Genomic DNA, 26,602 nt, shown 5'->3' with positions numbered 1-26,602 from the left:
GCAAAGGCAGTTAATAACGCAGGCGCTCTTGTACGGTCCGTAGTTGACCGACAGATGGGATGGATGTATAGTGCGGATAGAGCGTTTAATTGAATTTTCGCCACTGACGTTCAGTGATTTTAGTTAACTGCTCGAAACTAAAATACCAACCGCACGAACAAGGCCGCGGCGCCGATTTGCATTACCGTGTACCGTTATGCCACAAGATGGTAAGCCCCACTTCAAATCGAGAAATCGAGAGATGATTCAACGCAAATCGTGACTAACACCGTCTTTCGCGCTGTCTCATCGGCGAGGAAGGCACGCAGGAAGCGGAACCCATTAAATTCGCAGAATATTTCGCGAACAATCGCGGATTTCAAGTGCCTCCCCCGGTCCTCTTAGACCGCACACCGCTCTCATTCCCGACTGGCCAATTAAATCAGCATACTCGCGCCGTTAAATCCGAGCTGAAGTTCTGCAAGGAATCTTAAGCCGCTAATCCGCGGACGTATTTAACTGAGAGAACGGTGCAATTTAGCGGTTGTCGCGGCACGTCGTAGTCAGAATATGTACTTTTGAAAGATTTCACTGTATGTGTGAGACTAACGTATCATTTCGTGGAAACTCATAAACTATTCATTGGTTTTATTTTTAAACAAACAGTTCTAATCATTAAATCATCAGAAATAACTCAAGATAAACTGACACATCTCGATTTATCGGACAAAAATTCCTTTATCTTTCGTAATTCCTATATACTTTCTTCCTTTATTTTCATTTCCCGTTTATCTTAAAAAATTTTTAAATTCTGTTAAGTTTGAAAACGTTTTCGTGTAGTTTTATAATAATTTAAGTATTTTTGTAAGAGTTATATGGAGCTAAACTCTGAAAATTCAATAGTTTATGAATTTCCACGAAATAATACACTGGTTTTACATGTACACTCGTTGGTATGTTATTAGAAGAACTTTGTAATAACATTTGCACGCGCCACAAAATTGCTATGTATAAGAATTTTTAAAATTAAACAACAATAAACTAATTGTATCAAAATTTTGTCGCCTACTTTTTGGCTTATCTTAACCAAAAAAGTACAAAAACTGAAGAAAAATTATCTAATAAATAATATCAACTTATACGAAAGACGCTCTCTCGTATATTTATCGCTCCTAAATTTCAAAAATTTTTATACGCAGCGATTTTGTGACTATTAGCGAATGTTTTTGCAATAACATACCAAAAAATATATGAAGCAATAATTATAAAAATGATTCGTACTATAAATTAAAAATAGCTTCTTAATAACTAGAATACAAAATCCGTTATAAAATAAAATTAATAACTTATTTACATTATCAATCTGATCACACAATAAATCGTTTCAGTTTCAATTACTTCGCGGAACAAAGGCGACAGATATGAATACCATTCTCGGCACGTGAATCCATCTTCGCGCGAATCTACGCGCACCATTTTCGAAGTCAGCCCGAACTTCCAACCGCGTGATTTCTATGTTCCCGGGATTCACGGAGTAAGCGACTTTGGTGCACCCTAAAATATGGCCGAGAGATTCGTGAGATCGGTCGAAAAGTACGCCCCGTTCTCCCTTCCTCTTCCGGTCGACAAGCCGTACCGTATCCGTTCGAGTGACCATGGCTAACGTAACTCGTTGAATTGGCCGGGCGTTTTCCCGGTGTTTGCATAATCCGCACTAGATTGTACACTTGTTTACGTCGCTTACGTACCGACATTTACAACTTCCAATCGACTAACAATAAAATAAGGGCAGTAGGTTACAAAGGGATTTTTGTCACACTTTTGATAACTTATGTTTTAAAAATAATACAAAGAAATAGAAATAATAAAATCCCAGAGTGTGAATTGTGATAAAAAAAAAATTATTGTAAAGATTTTTTATAATATTATTTGAATAATAGTAATTTCTTTTGAGAGTTGCGCGCACATACCGTATACGTATATTTATTTTTGCAATGCGTGCGAATATGAAAAGCAAAATCAAATTTTTTAACTTATGTCGCCCTTTTCAAGAAGCAGCGCGGAACGTCTCCATTGTTTCAAAGCTGTGCCATATTTTACACCGACATTGCTTACACTCGGCGCACGATACCTCCGGATACGAATAAACGGAACTCAGAAGCATCGTTGTTTCAATAAAATGTATAGGAGGCATTTGAATAAAAGCGCTACGTCGCTCTTTCGAACAAAGCTTCAGGAAAGATGCGGAAAAATCTGAACAATTCAACTTAAAGGAAGAAAACTGCGAACTTTTACCTGAGGGCACTTAAAATCACGTCGAGCGAAGTCGAGCGAGACCGAAGGCTTCTCGCTTACTCGGGCCAAATCTTGGTGCAAAACAATGTTCGGGCCTGTGATTGGCTGAATGAAGATGTTCAGATGGGATCTCGCGTCAATTAGCACTAATAAAAGTAACACCGATCCAGACGGCCGTCTGGGAATCGCGGTCGCTCACAGAGCTACGTGTGCGCGCCAACAAATATGATCTCGGGTATACATATATCGCTTTCAATTCTCAAGCATAAGAAATGCTAAGCCGATTATTTCTTGAGCATGCAACCGAGAAGCGCAACAACGGACAACTGAACTTTCAATTCGATCGATGAAATGACAACAAACGACCGTAAATTGACGATAATCATTTCGCGAAACCAATAAATTTAGTGGCATTGGTTCGTTTAATACTCTCTCTGTTTTGAAATATTAATTTGTCAGCCGATAGAATGATATTATTATATATTGTTCTAATGTATTGTGTGCTACGCGTCATAATCGCAAAAAATTTTAAGCAAAATGTATATGTAATAATATACAAGATATTAGATTGTTCAAATATTAATAAAACTGTTTTTTTTTTTTTTAATATTATAGTATAAAAACATTTATTTAGAAATATTATATCTATTATTTTACATATTCCTCCTGAAGTTTGAGACATTTTTCTCACATTTCTGGAAGTTTTTTTATACCTTTTTCGAATTTGAAGCACAGGAAAACCCAAAAAATGTTTGTTTTCTGCAAGGCAACACTCGACCACATACTGTTAAGAAAACAATAGAAACTACCATCAATTTGGATTGGGACTTACTTTCTGATCCTCTTTACAATCCGAACTAGTTCCAGGTGATTACCATCTAGTTTCAAAACTTAAAACGGACTTGAGTGGTCAAGATTTTAAAAATAACGGCGAGAATGTACAAAACTGGAATATGTACCCAAAAACCATCTTCGAAAAAGAAACTCCGAGAAATTTTAGGAAAAATGTTTCGAACTCCAGGGGAAATATGTAAAATAATAGGTATAATATTTCTAAATAAATGTTTTTTTATACTACTTTAAAAAAAATCAGTCCCATTATATATTTGTATCATTAATATTTTAGATCCATCAAGAAAGAAAGTCACTTCTTTTCAATCAATTTGTATTATTGACTTTTTTTCGATAAAAATATTGAAAACCCAACAACTCTTTATAATGAAAAATATCAGAAATATGTCATAAAACTTATTTATATCTAGTTTTAAATTGACTTTAAAAGATTTCTGATATGAGAATCAATTGTAAAAATGTGTGAGGTTGAAAAATAAAAACAAATGACAAATGCGATAAACGATAATCTGTCTCGATATTCTCATTAAAAAAAAATCGACATTGAGCAAAGAATCTACGGATGAAAGATGATCTGAAATACCCTGTAGACGCTTTACTTTCCGGTAGGATGCTGCCGCAAATCGGAATCACGCAAATATGGAGACAAAGACAACCGGAATACCTTTCGAGGATTATAGGGCGGATACTGCCGAAGCTTGGGGGGTAATAAAACCGCAACACAGTACAAGACCCGGGGTTCCGAGAACCCTCTTTCGCCGTTATTCTTCGCCCGCGTGCGAGCGCCTCCAAATCGTTTACGATGCTTTCCTGCAGTTCCGGCCGAAAGAAAGGCCGTTTCACTCCGCTTTTACGACCCGGCACGTCCTAACTTTTATCCAATTACCAATTTTGCCAATCGCCCGGCCGAAATTTCCGCCCGGACGATACACGCGCGACGCGCGTGACGATCTGAAACGCTGCCCGCCCGAATCGGCGCAATTTATAGTAGGTACTCGGTACGGAGAGATCGATAATGGTCGCGACTCATTTCTTCGCCCGCTTCTGCCTGTGGCCTTTGGCCTTTTAACCCTTTGTGCCCGACATGACGGTTCCAGGAAAAAGATCTCCCGGAAAGAAACGAAAAATTTAACAGTATTGGTATATTAAAATCTTTTGCTAAAAATGTTGCAAAATGCAATTTTAAGTCACAATTCTTTTATAGCAGCAATGTCTTATTTGAACAATAAAACTTGAATTTAAAAAAGCTAAAGTCGTGAAAAAACTTCCGGAACATTACAGTTAGCAAGAACAGTCAATATTAGTTATAAGATAATGCAAGATTTGGAAATACCGTTTTTTGATCTAAGAGGTCAAAATATCATTTGCCATATATCTCTATCTGTTCTTTAATTCATTATGAGAGTATTTTTAAGATTATCGATTCACAGATTCTATAATACATTTACTAACTGATTTATAAGCAGTGCAAATTCCTTTAACAATTAATCACTCTTAATCACTTTTTTCCTCATAAATGTTTCGTAGTGTCGAGCAAGACTAATTTAATGCATGTAAATTATTATAATATTTGTTAATTATCAATCAAATCTCTTAAGACAGGCGTCGATGTTTTAGTACTCGCGCCAATTCGTTAGTTTGACGAAAGTTGAGATGAACGTCTTACAACCGCATTGTAATTTACTAGGTTACCACGACTCGCATCAATATGCTACGCTCTGCTGACAAACACCGCGCGCATTAGGCGTGTCGGCTAAACTAATTTTGCGTTCGAGAATTTCAACGAGGAAAGAGACGACACACCTACAACAGCTGAGTACACGTCTCCTTTCTTCGCTCCCCCTCGCGATTCGCGCAGCGATAAGTCGTATCGCGTCACCTGGCACGGCGGTAAACTATCTCGTTAAAGCGAGAGAAGGATCGACCACGTCATCGAGACGAGAACCTCTCTGTGTATAAACCCTTTGTGCTCGTTTCCTCCTTACAGGTAAACAAGCGGCGACTGCGAGTCAATTTCTATCCAATTCGCTTTCGCTCACCCCGGCCGTTTGTCAAGTTTACCTCATTTAGCTCTGCGATGCATAAGAGAGATCCTTGTGGCTCCGTGATATTTATCCGCGCTGTAACGCTTTTATTTACATTCAAATCAAATTTTGATTTTGTTTATAAATTTTACCCTTTTTTTCCAAGTAATATTCGAAGAAATCTTAAACTGACTTTCTGCAGTAAAATATTTTCTACGTTTATTTTACTTTTTGTTTTAGTTTTGCGACCCTTCAAGTTATTAAGGTCATGTAGCTTGGGTTAAAAGTATACATATAATACTTCAATTACGAGCAGGATATATTTTATAAACAACGGAGAACTAGGTAGAAAAGTAAGAAGTTGATGAAAAATATATATTTTTTACGTTTAGTTAAAAATATTTAATTAAATTACGCTAAAAAATTGTACGATTGTTTGTTAAAAAAATTGACTGACATAAATTGTCATCCCGGGCGTATAATGTAATGTCACATATCAAAAGAAATTTATTCACGATACAAAACGTCAATAAAAAGTAATTCTCTTGTTTGATGTCAACTATATCATTTATGTATAATTGAAAGGAACTTAATGCGCTTACACGCGATTCTAAGTAGATAGCAAGCAAAATAGTTCTTGGAAAATGAGACTTATAACAATCAACTTCTATAACCTTCATCAAAAATTTACCATTGCATGAATCACGAGCGTAATTGGTCGGACAATTAGACAGTTTGTCAAACAACAATACGAATAATAATTCAGTTTTTTATATCAGGTAATTCTAGAGGAAAACAGACTAACGATTCGAATCGCAGGGCCAAAATTAGTAACTGTCCTCTGACATTCCTCCGCCGGTGATCGATCGTTGTCTCGGAATCGTGACAGGAAAGTTTTTCGCGAACCTACATTTCTAGTGTCACGTGCGGCCGAAACAACGTTATTCGCTCGAGTGCATTTTCTTTGAGTGCAAATCGACTGACGGGCGATTCTCTTCTTTTTTTTTTTTTAAACTTTTCACCTAGCTTACACTAAGGCGACTTGATTTTTCTAAAATTTCGCTACTTTTCCGCACCATACGCGTCGTTTGCAACGCGCATCATGATTAACAAAATTGCGAAGCGTAAAATTGTGGTTATAACGATTGCTAAACAAATTTATTGTTATAAAAAACTGTTTTAAATGTGTATTGTGTTAAGAAAAATATGCGGATTAAACATTAATCCCGTATCCTCGTACACGATTACGTAAGCAATGCAAAGAACCATTAACCGCGATTTCAGCTTTCGCGATCGACCATCCACGATCGCTCGAAGATATATATAAGTTACAATAATTGATATATATATATATACCCAATATAACGAAATTTTACTTATTGTTAGATAAATGATGAGCTTACAAAACTTGTATCAATCAAGTTTCAAAAAATCATGCACAATAGAGCCCCAATTATCCGACTCTATTATCCGACATTCCGCGATATGAGAACAAAAGTGAGAACTTCAATCATAAACCTTCGCAAATAATGTCTTTTACATCGATTTGTATATTGCATTGTTGCAATTTATTTAAAATGCTATGTTAAATTTTATCCAGTTAACTAATCAATGTATATTATCTTAAAAATAATAATAAAATTATTCTTATAAAAATATTTGTTGCAGAGAGTGGTTGTCCAATAATCACTGTATTGACAAACGAATTTCAATTTGTTACACAAATTTTTAAGCATATTTGATATGAAATTTTTTAATTTTACATCTGCCATTGTCCGCAATATCATCCAATATTTTCATCTAAGCGTCTGTTGGTCTCATTTACGTCGGATGATAATAATCGGAACTCCATTTTGATTTTCCGAAAAGTAACCATAAACGTGGCATTCTATGCTTCGGTACGCGATCGGCGTCCATGGCGTCCGCGTTCTTCTCACGAGCGAAGGTACGCGTACCGCCAACTACACCGGCTTCTCTCCGTAGTACCTTCCACCTTTCCTTCGCCTCGGACGTGCCGGTCTAACAAGAAGAGGGAGCACGGTGGCTCACAACAGTGCGTGCTCCGTTTCAGCGAATCGAGACGGCGGCTCGTAGGTCCCAGCGAACGTGGCCTGAGGCCCCGTTGTAAGAACCATCCTCCCGCTTCTCTCTCCCCTCTCGCGCAACCGTACACTAACACGAATACAAATCTCGCTCGGGCATGCGCGGTGAGCTCAGATTTAAACACACCAACGTACACCGACACGTCGCGTAGACGAGGAACGCGCGAGAAAGAAATGTGTTTTACTCACCAAGAGTTCCGTGGAGCAGCAAATAGGCAGCGATGACGAAGACAGGTTGCATGAGGAGAAACCGGGGCCTCGCCCCGGGCCGTCCGACATATTTCTCGATCATCGTCAACGGTCCCCGTCGTCCCGTCGTCTTCACTCTCAAACGGTTTTCGTTTCCGCGAACCAGCAGTCCTCCTCTATTGTCCTCCTCTTGCGAAACCGATGGCTGCTCTCACTCTGCTACGCGCGATCAGTTTCAACGATCACTATACACCACTTACACACACGCCTCTCATCGTGTTTTTCTTTTGATTTTTCTTCCGACGTTCTCGCGAAAATCAAACAAAACGAGCCAGAGACACACGTCACACTCGCGCCGATATTTCACCGTCAATGCACCGAGCGCGCCGTCCCGCAAACAAGGACACGATACGCCCGTATATACCAACGACGCCGTGCAAACGCGCCTACCCGACTGAGAACGCTACGAGAGAACGCGTACACTTCGCCCTCTCCGCTCGCTCTCACTCGCTTGCCTGACTGGAATTCTCCCCCTCCGCCCGTACAGCGCCGTGCCGTATGCACCCCCACTCATCCGACCTCGCTCTCTACCCGCGCCAGGCCGCACCAGCAAGCCCCTCTCCGGGAAACACAACAGAGATCTCTCCCACCAGTTCATACTACTTGTTGATCTTCACCAGGAACGCGCGACCAATATACCGTGCCCGATTTCTGTTCTCAACCTAGAAAGAAAGAAACACAAGCTGTATCTTTTTATTCTAAACGCGGAGATATGATTTTTTTTCCTGTAATATTATAAAAAATATTGCGTAAAACAAATTTAACGATTACTAGAAATACCGTCACTAGTTATATTTAATTCTTTAAGTTCTAGATTTAGATTACGTTATTAAAAATATTTTTTACAATGTATATTTCTTATTATTATGTCCTTATGACAGTACAATAAGCTCAGAACAATAAGCTTCAGAAAATAAATGCATAAGAGTTAATTTTGTTTAAAGTCTGATATCTCAAGCCTGAAATTATTATTATAAAATTGCTATATGTATTAGAACAAAGCAAAAAATATAAGTGCAATGTGCGTGTGTGTCTGATATATTTTGGAATTAATATACAGGTTTCAAAATTAGAAGCCTGTAACTCTATACTGCAGATAATAATTATAAAATAATCCAACTTATTCTATTAAAAAGGCGCGTCTACGTAATAGTATATGTTGGTTTATTATATGTATGTTTGGATATAAATTGTTATCATGTTTAATCATTTCTAATTTACAATGATACAACCAAATTGCATTTTCAAGTAATTGCACATTGCTTAAAAGTTGCAAGAATAATTAACTTTCATATATTCCAAGTTATATGTATATTCAAAATATAGATCATGTATTATTGCATTTTAATAATTACATGAATGCTACGTATTTAACTTATCTCTTATAAATGTAACATATCTCATATTCCTCATATATCGCTTGCAATTAAAATTCTCGCTTGCAATTTGTTAACACGTAATTATTCTAATAATAAAATATGAAAAAATCTTTATATATATAACGATAGAATGCAACGTAAATTTATTATTCATGTTTTTTCCTAAGCATTAAGATAATTAAACTGGTGTTTTATTTCCAGAAACTAATTAAATGTATATTTTATTACAAGCATTAGAAGAAAATTAATCAAAATATACGAAGAAATGCGAAGAAAATATGTTATCATATTTAAATATCATTGATTTGATCATTGGGATCAATGTTGTAGCTCTTACTTTTATAAAAATCTTACTTTTATCGAAAATACGCTGGTACAAACGACGAAGCAAGCTGAAAACGTATAGCTAAATGAAAAGTAAACAGATTTCGAGGTCAGGAACGACAGCCGAACTATAGGCTCGAAACAATCATTAAAAAACAGGGATAGACGAGTCAGCTGTTCTAATGAGAAGCGACATCAGGAGTTCGAAGAAGGGAGACCCGATTTCTCGGAAAAGAATCGCGAGACGAAATCGCAACGAGAGAGTTAAAGAGACAGCTGAAACGAGAGGTCCAAAGGATCTTGAGCTCGCGATAACAAATTTGGAAAGGGACTTGGAAATATTTGGTTGTACGGATCTGCGAGTTATTGTATCCTGTTACATATCATACCGGTTTAATTCGGAAGAAAAATAAATGCAAACACTTCTATTTAAGACTTTTTACATTTTATGTATTGATTTGTCGCGCCAATTAAAATACGTCTTAAGTGTTTTGCACGTTTTCTATTATGTTCCTACACTTTCAACATTTATAGAATGGAAAATATTATTGCAATACCTATCTTTGTTTCATTCATAAATATTGACTAGCATATTTTGCGCCGAAATCGATTGCTTTACCATGAATACACGAGAGATTCATCATTGTTATTACTCCTTCGTCTGCTATCTCGATGTAACATCACATCGAGAGAGAGAGAGAGAGAGAGAGAGAGAGAGAGAGGGAGAGAGAAGGAGAGAGAGGGGGAAGAAGGAAGAGAGAGAGAGAGAGACATCTCCACCATCTCTCCACAATTATCCAACGTTATTCGCAAGCCAATTCGTGACTCGTATTGAGACGTATCCCGGAATCTCAATTATAGTTAGACCTCTTACATGGGAGGCAATATACTGCAGGTTCAACAATCGTTGTAATCTGTGAAGCTCGACAGTACAGACGCACATGTGAAGCACTGCTACGGAAATTATATGTTACATGAAACTGCAAGAGATGTACAAATATTACACGACTGTAAATAGAAGGTAAATTTAATCAAGATAATTATAATAGTGAAATATATGTATAAATGCGACAACATCCCGCAATAAAAAGAAAAAAATTCTCAATTTTGTACATGTGCGGCAGCAATTAAATAATCATTAAATAAATAATCAATTTTTACAACGGAGAAAAACTATGTATCTCGCAATTATACTACTTTACTCTGCACACGTATACGACATAAATGCTTAAAGTCGTTTCACATTTTGCAAATGGCTTTCCTTAATCTAACATTAATTCCACAGTCGTTCTATGTAAAGAAGTGGCTTTCATTAATCCAGCCACGGAAAATTCTCTTCGATTTGACTGGAAAAGTTGAAAAATGAACATGTACGTTCATTAATAATACGCAGTGTCCTTGTACATATAGTACACGCTGCTAAGGAAACCTGAATATTGTTACGAGGATAAGCGCGTCGCTAACGATCCGCTCGACCATAGCCGTTTGGTGTCGCATGCTGTACACGTTTATTCGCAACGAATTACCGTAATTATCGCGGTTTTCTACCAAATTAGAGGTTCACCCGACACTTTCGTTTGTCATTTTATTTTATTTTTTTTCCAACGGGAGGACCGAAAACCAAAGGTACGGAAAACGCAGTTGACCCTGGGGCACTCTACGAAATTCAATTCCACGCGTTTCCCCGTGGGGTCTCGGAGAGCAGCATCCCTGCAATTAAACTTCTCAACAATCCGTTCGCGATCAATTAAACCGGTGAAGACCGGTTTAAGCGAATAATTTTCTCGAACGGTAGAATGTTTAGGGCGTTGGCGGATAACGAGATTAGATTCTGTCGCTCGTGTCTTCTTTCGAGAATAACGCACCGATGCGAATGGGCGGATAGATCAACTGCACTGCTATGCCGAATTATGCAATTGACCCTTGTGACTGCCTGGAATCTCAGAGCTGTGGTCATTCGACTCTCTTTGGACGTAGTCTAATTGAGTCTCTCGGCGCTCTGAACCGGATTCATTACGAGCAACGATTGCGGAAGAATCCCTTAAGACCAATTCGGGTCTAATTGACAGCATATGAGACAAATTATAGAACAATAAACGTATAAAACAAATAAATAAATTTTTTTTAAAAAGCTGAGCAAGATGTTAAACAAATTACGTAAATCTGATCAAATTTATTTTAGCGAAAACCTACTGCATTGGTGGTCGTCGGTGGACAAATCGACTCGTATTCTGGCTCGTATTCTGGCAATGTTGAAAATTCCGCAAGGCATTAATCATTATTAAAGCGGTGAAAAATTTGTTGCTGGTTATTTGGACCTCTTAATAATTGTACAGCGCTCGTTGTGCAGGTACAATACGCCGCTCGTCGATCGCACGTGTCACGTTAATTATTCTTTAGAACACCTGCTGTTATGCTGCGCGGTTCATTGTTTCATTTAATCACATCTTTCGCGTGTTTACAATGCCGGGGTAAAGAACAATCAGTAATGCATGAACTATTGTTGCACTCGGCAATAAAACAGCATTACAACATGAAAACGAACGTTCTTATTGATAATATTTATGCGATATTCGGTAGTATTCATCGAATATCACGGTAGTAGAAGTGCACGAAAATAATATATCACGTACAAATCTTAGCGATCGTCTCATAATCAAATGTCACGCGACGAAGGGAATTTCATTGGATAAGGAGTTTAAAACAGCTTTATCTTATCGAATACTTGTCAAGAAGTTTCTTTTTTGGGGTGTGTCTACCTGTTGCAACGACCACGTAACTGCGGAAGTAATCTTCCACTACACGATGCAATAAAAATACCTGGTGTAAAAACAAAAGCGAAACTTCCACGTTCAAGCGATTAGCTTGAGCACGAACTTTGCGCTTTTATGTCGCGAAGAGTTGTGTCATTTTTTAGCGGCAAAACCGCGCAAGACGACCGAAGTGCAGATTTGCAGAGCAGAAAACTCCCGGAATGTTCTCATCAATAAAAAGAGTGCTCGTTTTCGAGGAAAGTGAACGAAACGCTAATAGCGCGTGGCGTAACTTTTCCGCAGGGTGGCGAGTAATAACCCTGAATTTCGCGTTAAATAGAACGTACGGCGCGGTGAGTCGTGATATCATTCTCACGCCTGTTAATTACCGCATTTTCACGAAACTATAATTAATTCTATTTAACTATCCGTTAAATCGTTTCGTCGCGCGTATTAATGTGATGCGCCGCGACACTTATCTGTTAATCGATAAGAGAAGGACTTACACCTGTGTAATAAAAAAAGGACCAAAAAAAAACATACAGTTACGTCAAGGCTGCCAGGCGGACAATAATTTTCGACAGGCTAACGTTCGTTGCACGAACCACTCGTGCAGCAATTGTCCCGGTTGCTCGCCAGGTACTAGAAAACCTTTTTGTCAATTTCATGTTACACCGACGTTACGTTTAACACTCGTCATCAATGTGCCGCGAATCCAACGAAATAATCAAACGTTTAAAAAAAATACATTTCATTTTCCACGAAATGAATTAATAATCGAGTTTCATTGCAGAGCCTTGTTTATAATAATAATAATTATTATTATTTAATTATTTCGATTATAATCAATCGCGCAATAAATTTTAATTTTTATTTATCTTTCACAATATTTAATTCAATGCACGATAATATTGTGGTAATTGAGAATGATAAATAAAGCAAAAGTGAACGAAGATTAATGTACACATACACAATGTACACGAAGAAAATTCTATATTAAAAATTACTATGTACGGCAGTGTAGCCGCGTGGACCGAAAATTTTTACTGTGTTTCACGTGTGAAAAACATAGTAAAAATTTTTATAATGCCTCCATGGACCGCGGCTACTGCCGTACATAGTAACTTTTTATATAAAGTTCTCCGTATGATAAAAAAATCTAGCTTTGGTACATTAATTAAAAGAATCTAAAACTTTTAAATGAATGTTAGAAATAATTATAAATCTTAAACATGTGAAAAATACTTGTTAGCGATTTCCACTATCGTTTACTCTGCTTGTGTGTCAACAGCGCACGTACGCCAAGCGTAGTCGCAAAAAACATAAACACCACTGCGTGTTAAAGTATTTTGGTGCTAGCTCACGATGTCGGTGGTTGCTTATATGTCTTTTGTGATCTACGACACGGCATATGCAGCATACGTGCGCTGTTGTCTACGCGTTATCACCTTGCTACCATTTGCATAACGGCACTCAAGCAGGATAAATGATAGCGGAAAATTGCTCCATATATTTGTTATTACATTTTAAATCGCAATTGCGACAAATATTATAAGATTATTGCCGACAAATAATTACTGATTTATTATTCGCAGGATTAATCAGCTTCCGCGATTAGCGACTCAGGCATTTCATCCCGTGCGAATATATAATATATCTTTAATTGTGTAATTTACATATTTTATTTATTTGCTATAATACGAGATAATCAAATGCCTTAAATGTTTTAAAACGCGAACATATCTTATTTTTTGTATCTAGAAATAACGAAAGCTTAGGAAAATATTTTGAATTTAATATAACTACGGTGGATGGCATAAAAAATTAACAGCAGAATTTTCGATTTTTCCTGTCGCTTGCTTGTCTTTTTAAAATAAATTTATTATTTATTTATTACTTATAGCTCTCAAAAATTTCAAGCAATTTGAATCTCGAAATCAAACATTAAATAATAAACTTTTCGAGCTGAAGGTATGTTAAAAAATATTCGAATTTGATGTTTACATTTTTTCTTTCAAATTTGTTCGAACAGTTTGGACATGTAAAATGTTTGACTCTTTTATCGGAGTCCTATAAAAATGACGGAATAAATTTAACATGTATCGTAAAGAGTGATATGACATAATGTCGTATTTGCATAAAATTGTGACATATAAGTAGCAAGAGTACAATTTGCTAATCGCTGTTGGGAACTGGGAACTTGAAATATTTCGTGAAATTCGCTCACAACACCGACAACGTCTGCATGCACGAATGCTGCCGCAGGCTCATTCATTGCAACATTGACGTGAAATTGCAGTTCATATCTCAATGCTCTTGCGTAAATATGTAACATGGTATAATCGCACGTTTGGTATTTGCTTAGCCCATATGTTTATTTTTCAATATGCTCTCATTAACCAGATTCACAGCCCTGCAGTTGCGATAATCACATTTGTATTCCGCAACGCTGCTGTTCTTGATTAATAAAAATAATAGATGAAATATACAGGTAACGATTTGTTCTGTTCATAAAAATAATAGAGAGATATTCTATCAAAGCTTAATATTTTTCTTAATTATTCTTTGATCAATCGCTATTTGTTTCTGTATCATAATTGAACAAAAAAGTGTTTCAAACATCCTTCGCCTCTCTTTCACCCACCTTGTATATTACTGATTATACATATAGGGTAAAGTAAAGTATTTTCTTGATATAGGCAATTTTGCGATAAGTTTTTAAAGGAGAAGCGCAGAATTATCTACCTCGTAAAAGTTTGTATTATATACAAGCGATACAAGTATTAGTGTCACCGTACTGCGATCAAGAAAGCTACCTCTCAGTCTTCTTTTCTATACTAAACAAACTAAAAATTATTACAAAATTACGTATATTGCGAAAGTACCCTATACTATCAATTATTGCAAAATTACCTATATAGCGAACGTGCCCTATACTATCAAAAACAGAAGCGAGATCGCAATACGGTAAACAAAGAGTCTACTCAACAACACTTGTTTTTTATCGTTATCGATTACCGACCCATTTCGTTTCGCTAAAGGCGAATTGTTCACATTTGATTAATGGCACTAAACCGTGATATATAGATCCAAAATTAGGAATATCGAGTTGCGGTAACAGATGAAAGAATACATACAGAATAAATGTGGCATACGAAACCGCTTGAAACCGATAAAACGTTTATTATTCATTGAAAATCTCTTTTTATGAAAATAGACTCTACGATTATATCGTATAATATATATTTAATCTTAAAAAAATAATATAATAGAATTGTATCAAATATATTATTATATACGTGCGTTATTTATTCTCCATAAACGCGCAATTTTCTGATACCATTACTTTTGTAAGCAGAACAGTTTTTAAATACACTAGGCATCTTTAATTATCTTAGGTATACTTTCATTATGGAATGCGAATATATCATCTCGATAATTGCGTAAACAGAAAGAAGATACTGTGTATGAATTGTGTACCGTAAGTATATGTTGAACAATCGAGCATAATTTACGAAATGGCTATACCATAATGGAGACATACTAACTCCTAATGAGTCTCTACGTCGTATATACGATTTTTAAGCGATATCATGTAATCCATTGGTATAAAAATCGTACTCTATACATATAGATTTGCATTGTGTGTCGCAGACTCTTATCAGATTCGCGGCGTTGCATTTGCTATAAATAATCATACGATGTATAACATCGTGACGTAGTAGTCATAAATAATGGTTTGCGTTGTTTATCGTTACAGTATCTCACACAAGCGTAGCGTATTTTGCAGTGTAGACGAAGAAACGGTTTAAAGCTGATATCGGTATCTTGACAAAATATGTAACACGGCAATATAAGCGGACCACATAACGCAATATATATATTTCCGATTCATTTGGCGTGACTCGCGAAACCGCTTGGAAAAATGAATATCGTGCGAATTTTATTCTGGCGCGCTCGACAAACATTGCCGAGCGGTTCATCAGAACGTCGACCGGTGGTTTTAAACGGCGATAACGCCGCGCCACGAGCTGCGGCCCGATTCGGCTCCTGTGTCAGGCGCAAGAATCAATATTGCCACAATCGAGCTAACAGAGAACCTCTTCGGCGCGCTGCTGCCGATCGAAAGGAATAATTGGCGCGAATATTAAGAGCCCAGCCATCAAGGCGGTCTCGGTAATAGGCCGCGCCTTTTTATGCCGCACAAACGATAAAGTATAATTCCCCGTGAGTGTTCATCCCCATTACTCTGGTGAAAAATGAATTAAATGGTATTGTAACCCATTGTGACATAGTATGTAAATTCCCATGGTATCGCGTCATTTCGTGTCACTTTTTTATTTTGGTATTCTTTATAAATATATCCATGTAAAATTATATACGCGTGTGTGCGTGTGCAAACGTCACATATCGCAATATTGATCTATTTATTTACGTGTCTCTTCGAAACGGCACGTCTACCGCGCGTGATCGAATTAATTGAAAATTTATCTAGATAATACGAACGGAAGTCAAGCAATGTTATTTACGAATTTCTGGTAAAGTAGGTCAACAGACGACAATATATAATATAAATACAACAATATATTATTTTACGTGCTAAATTATAATTTTATATCGTTCTAATTTTGATTTTTACTTTTTAAATTTTCAGAATTTGAATTTAAAATATTAAACTTTCCTTGTTCATCAAAGTGATAGTTGCTAAACTTTTATCCTTTTAACCGTGTAATTTGCGTGACTGCGTAAGCTCATAATATCGTAAAAATTATGCCAAACTGTAGTCAAGATATTTCACAAATAAATTTCATTAATAATATGTAGTAATAAATTACGTAAAATCATAATCCTTGTCAAAAACAAAATTTCACAGGAGTATTGATAAAATGCAATATGTTTAACACAAAAGACTTTTAAAATTAATTATAAATGCAATATCAATGCACATCTTGTTTTCGAAAATACAGCAGCCTAATTTGTATTGCACATTATTGTGGCTTTCATTGTAATAATTTCCTGTATAATATTTTAAGCTTTAGGCCACCAACGAATTACGCGCGACATCGAAAAACAAGCGGTCGGGCTATTCAAGTCGTAATGCATTTTCTGGCAGTAGAGCCGGGCGGATGGCACGGTCGAGCGTTTCGTTGCCGTAAATTACGTTCGGAAGCGGTTCCGGTACCTATTTTGATTTGCATATGGGGACCGCAATGTGCCATCGAACGACCTGCAAGCGCTATTTGCCGCAGCGCAATTCGCCGACACCGCGGTAACTAATCGCGAGCTTGTCTGTTAGCATACCATTTACTTGAATATCGCGAGTGAACGGAAACGGCTCTTATTTAGACGAGTAAAAATCGAGTCAATCCCGATTCTAAAACGTAGAAAAACATACTCGATCAGAAACATGTCAATTTGGTGGACAGCACGACGCGTCCGCGGTATCACGATCGCACATGTGCGCGTCGGTCATCGCTATGAAACGCCGCTGACGTATAAATCCTACACGCTTATCTTTCCATTTTGCGCGCAAGCACAGAAGCAAGTTAAATAGATGCGCCATTGTTTGCCCCGATGTGACCTGTACCATAAATTCGCGACTAGTTGAATGTTTCGCGAGTCCTGCGCTTTTTTCGCGATCAAACTTTATTTCGATAATGCAACGCACTCTCGTATATCATTTTTCTTGAATTTTAGCATTACTGGTGCAACACTAAAAAAAAATGTGAAAGCATTAGAATATTAAAGCAAACCATTTGCGTCAACAAGTTTCTGCAAAGTTATTATTAAAAAATATGTATTTATTATAAAAATTCAAACGCTACTATATTTTTTTACATAATACATTGCCATGTTTTTCAACACATTTCTTTAGTGCATCAGCAATTTTTTTTTTTTTTTTTTTTTTTTTTGTTAAAAAATTATCTAGTCACCTAACTGCATCGCAGCTTTTAAGCTCGTCATAATTAGGAAAGTGTCTTACCATATTCTCTCCACAGTTTAAGTCTAGCATCATCTATAATTACCACCCATTTGGATTATTAAAAAAAATCTGAGAGGATTTGAATTGAAATGGAAGCCGCTTTCCTAATAATAACGAGCTTAAAGCTGCAATACATAACTAGATAATTTTTTAAGTAAAATATTTTTTTTTTTGAGAAATAAAAAAGCTATCTAAAACCGTGGAAAAGGTGTGTTAATAAACACGAGAGTTATGCAAAGAAAAAAAGACTGTTACTTAGTTTTTTATAATAATTTTTCGGAAATTTCTTGACTCATTCTTGTATTATCTTACCTATCACTGTCAAATATTTGAATAGCAAATATTTATCGAATAATGAGATGCCGGATAGCGGGTAACAGCATTACGTCGCGAAAAAGAAAAAGTAAAATGGAGCATGTAAGCAAAATTATAAATGTTTGCCCGGTGAACTCAAGTTGCAGTAGCCTGGTCGTGTGCCGCAGCGTGAATATCAGACGCAGTCTCCCGAGGGATACGCTCTCCTCCATCCTGGACCCTCCAGCGTGTGTATACACATCGAGCGCGCGCAGTGTCCCCAATCTGGGTGCATGGGTAAGCGCTTTCGGTTAAACAACTTTCCAAATTAGACGACCGGTGCGCGGGCAAGTTAGTTGCAAGGAAGAACCGGGCTAATGAGACACGGCCACCCCCGCATGACCAATCCCGTAATTATGGCCCGTAATTGGCTCAGTTCGACACTCGTTATGCTTCATGCATACCTATGAGATCATCTTGTACGATATAACGGCGCAAGCCCGTTTGTATTTCCGCGACTGTGTGTTTGTTTCCCTTTTTCTCGTGGGCCAAATCCCACACGTAAGGCGCATATCGATATCAGGGAACTTCGTTCCCGAAGGAATTACATATCGACAGCATATATTTCGATATCTCTATCCGCTAGAACTTTTCAGTTTTCTCAATGACAGCTGCATATTTTAGTGATTGAAAGTGATCTTCATTTCCGAAATCCATTCTCGGAAGTTTGCGCGTGGAGTTAACCGATCTATCTGCATTCAGTTTCATGACTGAACGGTGAAACCGATAGTGGATCCATTGTTCTATTTTTGGTTGCAATGACACTGCATCCATTTTTATCCGCGAGCTACTGCAAGTCGATATTTTTGCAATTCGATGTGCAATATTTGACGCTTATAAATTATCAAGACAATTTTTTCATTTCTCAATCGTCAGGCTAACAATAAGCTTATATTTGTATATATTTATAACATTATGTTCTCGTCGTGATTTTATTTATGTTATGCATTTATCTTCTGCATATTTCACTATTATTTTGTTGACATTTGTTAACGTTTATTATAGAAGAAAAATATCTAGTCACGTTAAATTTATTTCTACATGTACGGTCGTTCGCTTGATTTTAAAGTTGGCATAACAAAGAATAGCAAAGCATTTACATATTTTCGCGATGACAGATCTAACAGAATATAAAATTCTTGATAGATAGAACGACGCGGTCATTCTGATTATGGCTTTCACCTTGTTTCCTTTCTTCTACTACGCTACATATATAGCGGTATGAGGACAATTAGATGAATGGCAAAAGACATTGAGTAATCTCGCGATACGCGGATAATAAAAGTAGTGCAAAGTACTACAAAAACTCCATCACTGTCCGCGGTAACGATGCTCAAGCCTTATACTTTGTCGGGGCGAATTATGATTTATGGATAGCACTACGGGGTGACCGCACCAGTACCTTGCGGCGTGTCAAACAAATCCCCTTCGGGATTCTCCATTTATTATTCCATGTTATATATGTGTGCGACTACCGGCTTCACCCCTGCTACACACATGTACTCGCATTGCGTACAAAAAAAAAAAATCATCCAGGATACGTCGCGTCGCGTGAAAATGTACATTATTCCCTATACCCATGTCGCGGCCACCCGAATTGCATTTTATGTTTGCGAAAAACGGCGAACAGCTCATAGTTTTTCAAAACGCGAACAAAGAGTATGACTTTTATGCATCGGATTCTCTTTGCCGTAACCGGCATCTGTGAAATAGATTTAAAAATTTTCCGCATATTTTACATAGAAGATCTATAGATAAACATGTGAATTACTCGTGTGTATTCTCTAAAGTTAATTTTCGCTTATTGCATTAGTTGTGGCGCGAACAATCGTGGATCGTCATTATTTCTGATTTCAAGATAATAGCTCTCTAAATCTTTTAAAGATTCATAAAATTTAATGCATGTCTAGCTGAAATAATATTAAAGTTGTTCATTTATTTGAAATAAAATAATAAAATGTGTGAAAGTTTCGAAATTTCGAAGAAATGGCACATGTTCGTCACATATTTTTAGGTAAACGGTTCATGAATGTCTAAAAAAAAATCTATTATTACAATAATTTACAGCTAGTAGATATAATCGTGAGTGCAAGTCGATTAAGTTCCTATTTTCGCGTTAAATCATATTTCCTCGTATTTTTCTGTTCGTTTATCGGAAAATTCTCTTGAGGCGCTTCATCCATTTTCCTGTCGCCGATAAATTTAACTGGCTGCTCGCAGTTCGGGCCAAAGGGCGAAAGCCGCCAAATATGTTGGATGAAAAAACAAGATTTCTTATCGGTAGTTTAGTAAATGTATCCTAAGTAGAGCAATTCGCGATAAAATGTGTATTCACCGATAATAATATCGTGTAGATACTTATATCTTTGATAATGAATCTTGAATGTATATTAATGTGATTTAAGGAAATAGTCTTCAAATTACGGTGACATTTATAAGTATTAAGAACGTTTTCTAAAGCCGATTACAATGGACTAAATTTATTTTACGTTGGATTTGCATGAAAATATTAGAGGATATTTAAATGTCTAATCTAATATTTAAATGTCAAAAATGTGAGAAGTGGAGGTCACTAATGGAAATTAAAAATATACCTTATAGCTCACTAGCGCTTAAGCTTAAAGGTCCGAGGTCGCGCCGTCTCCATTCGAGCGGATGAATTTCAATGGAAATCTCATTTAAAAATAACAGTCACAGACTTACGATACGTTGGTGTGAACTTTAAAGTTGGCTATCGTATATACGACTATTGCTCTTTAACCATTAAGAAAAAAAATGTCTTTAGACTGGCTCTTTGAAGAAGCGAAATGAGAACCCGGTCTTCGCGTTTTCAAACGGCTTTCAGTATGACGTTTATTTAGAACCGCGCTTGCGTGTATGTGAAAATTCAATTCTCTGTCTCTCGTTCTTTCTCTTCATCTCCTCCGACCCTTGGCTCTTCTCCCTCATTCTGTTGCTTTGTCACTTTGTCCCAGTCGCGCACGCTTATTCCTGGCCTCGCGAGGAAAAAGACGTCTGATACGGACATTATCTCCCGGAAAATAAATTGCATTCGATGCTGCGGGTTTTACTTCGTCTGTTTGAGGAATATAAGATACCGGCACGAGTCGCTTTCGCGCGTCTACGCGACATCGAGTTGCGGAAAATCAAGCTATTACGCCTATATGAATAACCACGCGATGGGACATGTAACAATGCAATTAAAACAAAGAAAGAGCCAATTTAAACAAAAGTAAAGATTTTAAAATAGTAATAAAGGATTTGAATTATTATACTTAAAACTTGTTCAGTGTTCTGTTGGTGAAAATTGATTCAATGTTAAACTTGCCTGCATTTATGAAAACATGTTTTTAGCTCTTGCCGGATAATATAAATAATAAATCCTATAAATAATAAAATCCTTGAACCTTTTATTCACGCATTTTATCTTATATTTTAGGTGGAATTTTCGACGGCTGTACGCGGCTATAAAACACGTTATAGAAATCGCAAATTATTGTGCATATGAATTGTTAATTATGTACCATGTAGATATGTATTAGTATTGTACATACGTCGACAAGAATACAGAAAGGTCGCGCGGAGAGAAGTCTATCAAGGGGAATATCGAAACATGTACGTATAAAACGCATTAGCACGACTGTCCCCAGAGAACTAGTCACATTGTATGAACCATTAAAATTATACACCGACAATATTCAACTCGTCCTTCTATATCACTCTTTTCCCATGCTCCGTCTACCATTCAGCACAAACTTTTGAAAGGGCAGGTGAAACTGGAAGTTTTAATTAGCCGGAAATTTTGTTAACTGGTTGTTTCCCGTGTTGTAAATCAACACGTTAACCCACGTTTAACCGATAAAAATAAAATATAAAAATTAATTTTTAAACTTCGTCGATCTGATTAAACGAATAGACGAATAACATATCATTCACTTCAAAGTGTAATTTTGCAATAATGTAAGATTCATAATTTTGACAAACAAAAATGATACAAAAAGTCAAATAAAGATTAAAAAGCACTCTTTTTTTAGAAAAAATATAGATTTTTTAAACATTTTAATAATAAATTCTATAAATTTTAGCACTACCATAAAAAAACATGTTTACCAGTTAAAAACAAGAAAAAAATTATGTTTTTCTTAAAAATTAGCCAACTTTAAAACAGTTAAATAATTTTTAGATCTTTAAAATCATGAATAAAAAAATAATAAATGGAATATAATTATATATATTATTATATAATGTACATAAATATATAAATGTAAATAATTGAAAATAGTTTCTATGCTAATTCGTTAATGTTTGATGACATGGCTTATTTATTGATATTAGTAAATTTAATTACCATCATTATTTTCCCGAAAATTTCAAATTTACATGAAAGTATCTGTTTGTATATTGAATAAAATGAAAATGTTTCTATATTTCAGAAAAACTCTCAATAAACAGAAAGGAACGCGATGCACTTGTCACGTTGGGTGCTTGAACGTATACGCAATAATCCGCATTCGCGGATAATGGCACAGACATGCACGAGTTTTCTTGTCGCTCGACGATCGAATTTGTTGGAAAACTCGTTCGAGAAATGCTCGAAAGAAATTTCTCCCGTTCTCTTACTCGTCTAAATCACGGCTCGCGAATACATACCGCGCACGCACGCACAAGAGATCGAATCTTCCGCGAAAGACGTATGGATCTACCGTCGTCTCGAAGCGAGGGAATTCAATCTCTATCATCGCGTCTCGCGACGAGAATAAAGAACTCTCGAGAATCTTTTTCCAAATCATCATCAGTGGTATCCCTGTTGAAAACTTTCTCCGATATATTTTCGCAGAAAACTTAGTCAAAACGAGGTAAGCGCACAATCTGTTATAAGTATAAGAACAGCAATGCAAAAATAAAGGCTTTTCGCAAATTAAGTCTAAGAACACCAAACTTTTATTATTTGTTTGCATCATCAAGAGAAAAAGAAATCTTTCATAGCTAGATCTTTCATTCTAAAATTTTAAATTTATTTTTTTATTTAATAACAATAGTAATATGTTAACAATACTAAAAAAAGTTTTGTTACACTTTGGTGTTCTAGGATTAATTCTGAACTGAATAGATAATAAGACTTTAAGCTTCAAGCTTAATTTTTTTAATTTTTATGTTCTAATTTAATTGCAATCTATGCAATTTAATAAATTATTGAACAATTTACAAACACACACAAAGTGTCCCAAACCAATTGTATCATCCGTTAATAGTAAATTTTTGAAGTCATTTGGCGACGAAAATTTTTATACCAACATGTCGAGGCTACAATAGTTTTTAGATGGAAAATGTTAAAGGGGAATCAGTCTGATTATTAAAAAATTCATGTGCTTAAGCACATCGCATATTGATTTTTATATCCTTATTAAATGAAAAACCTCAGAAATGTGTTATTAACGGGTGATACAGTTAGCCTGACAATGAGACATTTTGTATTATTTTTAAATCAATTTATATTAATGATATTAAAATAAAACAAATTGGATTGACTTGCCGATATAATGCGCAAAAGCAGAGTTGTTCACAAATTGATCTGTAACATACAAAGTACATTCAAACTATACCAGCGTTTAAAATCATCATTTAAGAAATAATTATTACGCATATTACACTTTTACTCATCTCTCTTTTTTTATGCAAATAGCTAATAAAATAATTCTATATTTATCAAAAAATCTATAATCAATTAATAACCATAAATATTATAAAAATTGCAAATTTTTTCTGAATATTTCAAAGTTTCTATGTGTGTTACATTACATAATATTTTACATGTAATATTTGACAAATAACAGATAACAAATAGGAAGAACTGAGAGAAAATAGAGGCTTAGGAAGAATTAGGCATCAGTGAAGAAACTTTAGGGTAAATAATCACTTATTTGTTATCTGTTATTTGCCAAATATTGCACGTAAAATATTATACAGCGCAATAATGTAACGCACATAAAAGCTTTGAAATATTCAATAAAAAGTTTGCATTTTTTAATATTTATGGTTATTAGATTTTTTAACATATTTATTATTAATTATCAAATTACAGTTTTTAGGTAGAACATAGAATTCTTTTATTAAATATTTGCATAAAAAAAAAAGAAAGAGAGATGAATACAAGTATAATATACGTAATAATTATTTCTTAAATAATGATTTTAAACGTTGCTATAATTTAAAGGTACTTTGTATGTTAAAGATCAACTTAAACAAGAACAACTCCGCTGCTGCATATCGTGCCAGTACGTTAATCCAATTTGTTTGATTTTAATATCATTAAGAGAATAGATTTAAAAATAATATAAGTTATACAAAATGTCTCAGACTAACCGTATTACCCGTTAATAGCAAATTTTTGAGGTTTCTCATGGTAAGGATATTAAAATCAATACGCGACGTGCTTAAGCGCGCAAATTTTTGACAACTGACTGGTCAACTTTCAACACTTTCCATCTAAAAACTATTGTAAACTCGCTATTTTAATATAAAGATTTTCCTCTTCAAATAACCTCAGGAATCTACTATTAACGGATGTATGTACATGGAAACCATGTATATATATATATAAATGTATAGCTACATTTTTTCAGTTTTGTATATATTTGTGGTGATTATTCCTTATATTTTCTTAGAAATAAATAACAAATATTAACGAAAATGTTATTTTTAAAATATCCTAACAACTTGTAAATTTATGATAAATTGTATTCGCGTACGTGTGGTTACATGTTCGCATGCATCACTTCCGTAAAACCTATCACTTTTATATATTGTACATTTTATATGCGGATAAGATTTCTCTCTCTACAGTACGTTCTATCTTACGCAAAAATCAGATGCGCTTTTCTAATAAATCAATCAGGAAATTATCGGAATTTTATCCCGTGTCGAAACTTGCTTATAGAGATCCTAAGTCTACATTAAGATTGAAATACTTCCCGAGTAGAAAATCTCGCTATATTCGTAGTAGCAGTTTAAACAAAAGGTAATTAAATAATATATTTAGCCTCGTCCATCAAAGTCACTCAGAGAATTCTCTCCTTGCACTTTTTCTATATGCTAAATTATATTTTTATCAATGATGATTACATGCAATTTTTCTTCATGGAAGATTTAATTCAAAGCTCTCTTTACGGTCACTTTGTTGTCGCTAATTGTAAGTTAAAAAGAGTTATCAGCAATACACAATAGTCTTGTAATTTTATCAACTTATTTAAAAAATTATATTATAAGTATTTATAATAATTATACAGCATATTTACATGCTTGTGTAAATTTTGTTTTAGAAATTACAGAAATTGCGTATTTACGTGGAAAGATTAATTTTTTAGAGGAAAATTCGGTCATTGATATTTACGATATGCGTTTCATGAGCAAAACACCAATATTTGCCGCGAACTTTCAGATCATTGGACGAAGTTGTTGAATCTATTATTCACAAGCGCTTTTACCAAAAACTGACGCGTGTTGTTAAAACGCTATTTTGCAAAATTCTGACTATTCGAGTTATTGGCAACATATTTTTTTTCAGTGATATATCGATTATTGTTACGCGTGCCATCGTTTCAGTCATATACATATATGTTTCCTATTAATCATTTTCAATTAAAATATCCAGGAAACCCGAGAAAAAATGATAATTGGTCAGATGTAAATATATATAATTAGTTATGAAAATATTTGATAACATATGTAATTTTATATGATCATATAAAATATTACATGTTATCAGATCTTTTCATAACTAATTATATATATTTACATCTGACCATATTATACCATTTTTCTCGGGAATACTTGATTAAAAATTTATCGCTCTAATTTTTTTATTCTTTAATATATTTTTATATTCTTTAATATTTTTAAAAAATGTATAGCATTTATTTTAATTAAGAAAAATTGTTTTATTATTAATTTTACAAATCGATATTTTCGTTTAATTTTAACATATATAAAATTCTATGACACAATTAAAAAAAGATATTTTTTGTTTCTCTATTTTAGTACTATTATGCAACAGATATTGCATCTTAATATCTTATTACAGCTATTTAAAAGAAAATATTTAAAAATTATATATTGTACTATTATATATAGATATATTGATTTGTATTTTTGTCGCTTTTTTGTATCTTAGAAAAAAAAGGAGATTTGATAATATTATCTTAGTTATCTGTTTAAAATTAAAATTTGACTAATACTTAAATCAATATTGATAATATATATTGATTTCAATATTTGTTATTTTATATTATAAAATTAAATTGAAATTAAA

The 26,602-nt window shown here is 35.0% G+C and overlaps 1 protein-coding gene across 1 annotated transcript in view; it reads right to left on the bottom strand.

Moving 5' to 3' along the window:
- shg (shotgun) overlaps positions 1–26,602 on the bottom strand; it is a 139,385-nt gene that overhangs the window by 111,808 nt on the left and 975 nt on the right. Inside the window, exon 2 of the mRNA XM_012366889.2 lies at positions 7,442–8,163. Coding sequence (XP_012222312.1) covers positions 7,442–7,544 — 103 coding nt within the window. The 5' untranslated portion in view covers positions 7,545–8,163. The remainder of the gene's footprint in view (positions 1–7,441; positions 8,164–26,602) is intronic.

Source organism: Linepithema humile, chromosome 4 (assembly GCF_040581485.1).
Source record: "Linepithema humile isolate Giens D197 chromosome 4, Lhum_UNIL_v1.0, whole genome shotgun sequence".
NCBI lineage: Eukaryota > Metazoa > Arthropoda > Insecta > Hymenoptera > Formicidae > Linepithema > Linepithema humile.
The sequence above is the reverse complement of the archived record's forward strand: the minus strand, read 5'-3'. Positions and strand labels throughout refer to the sequence as shown.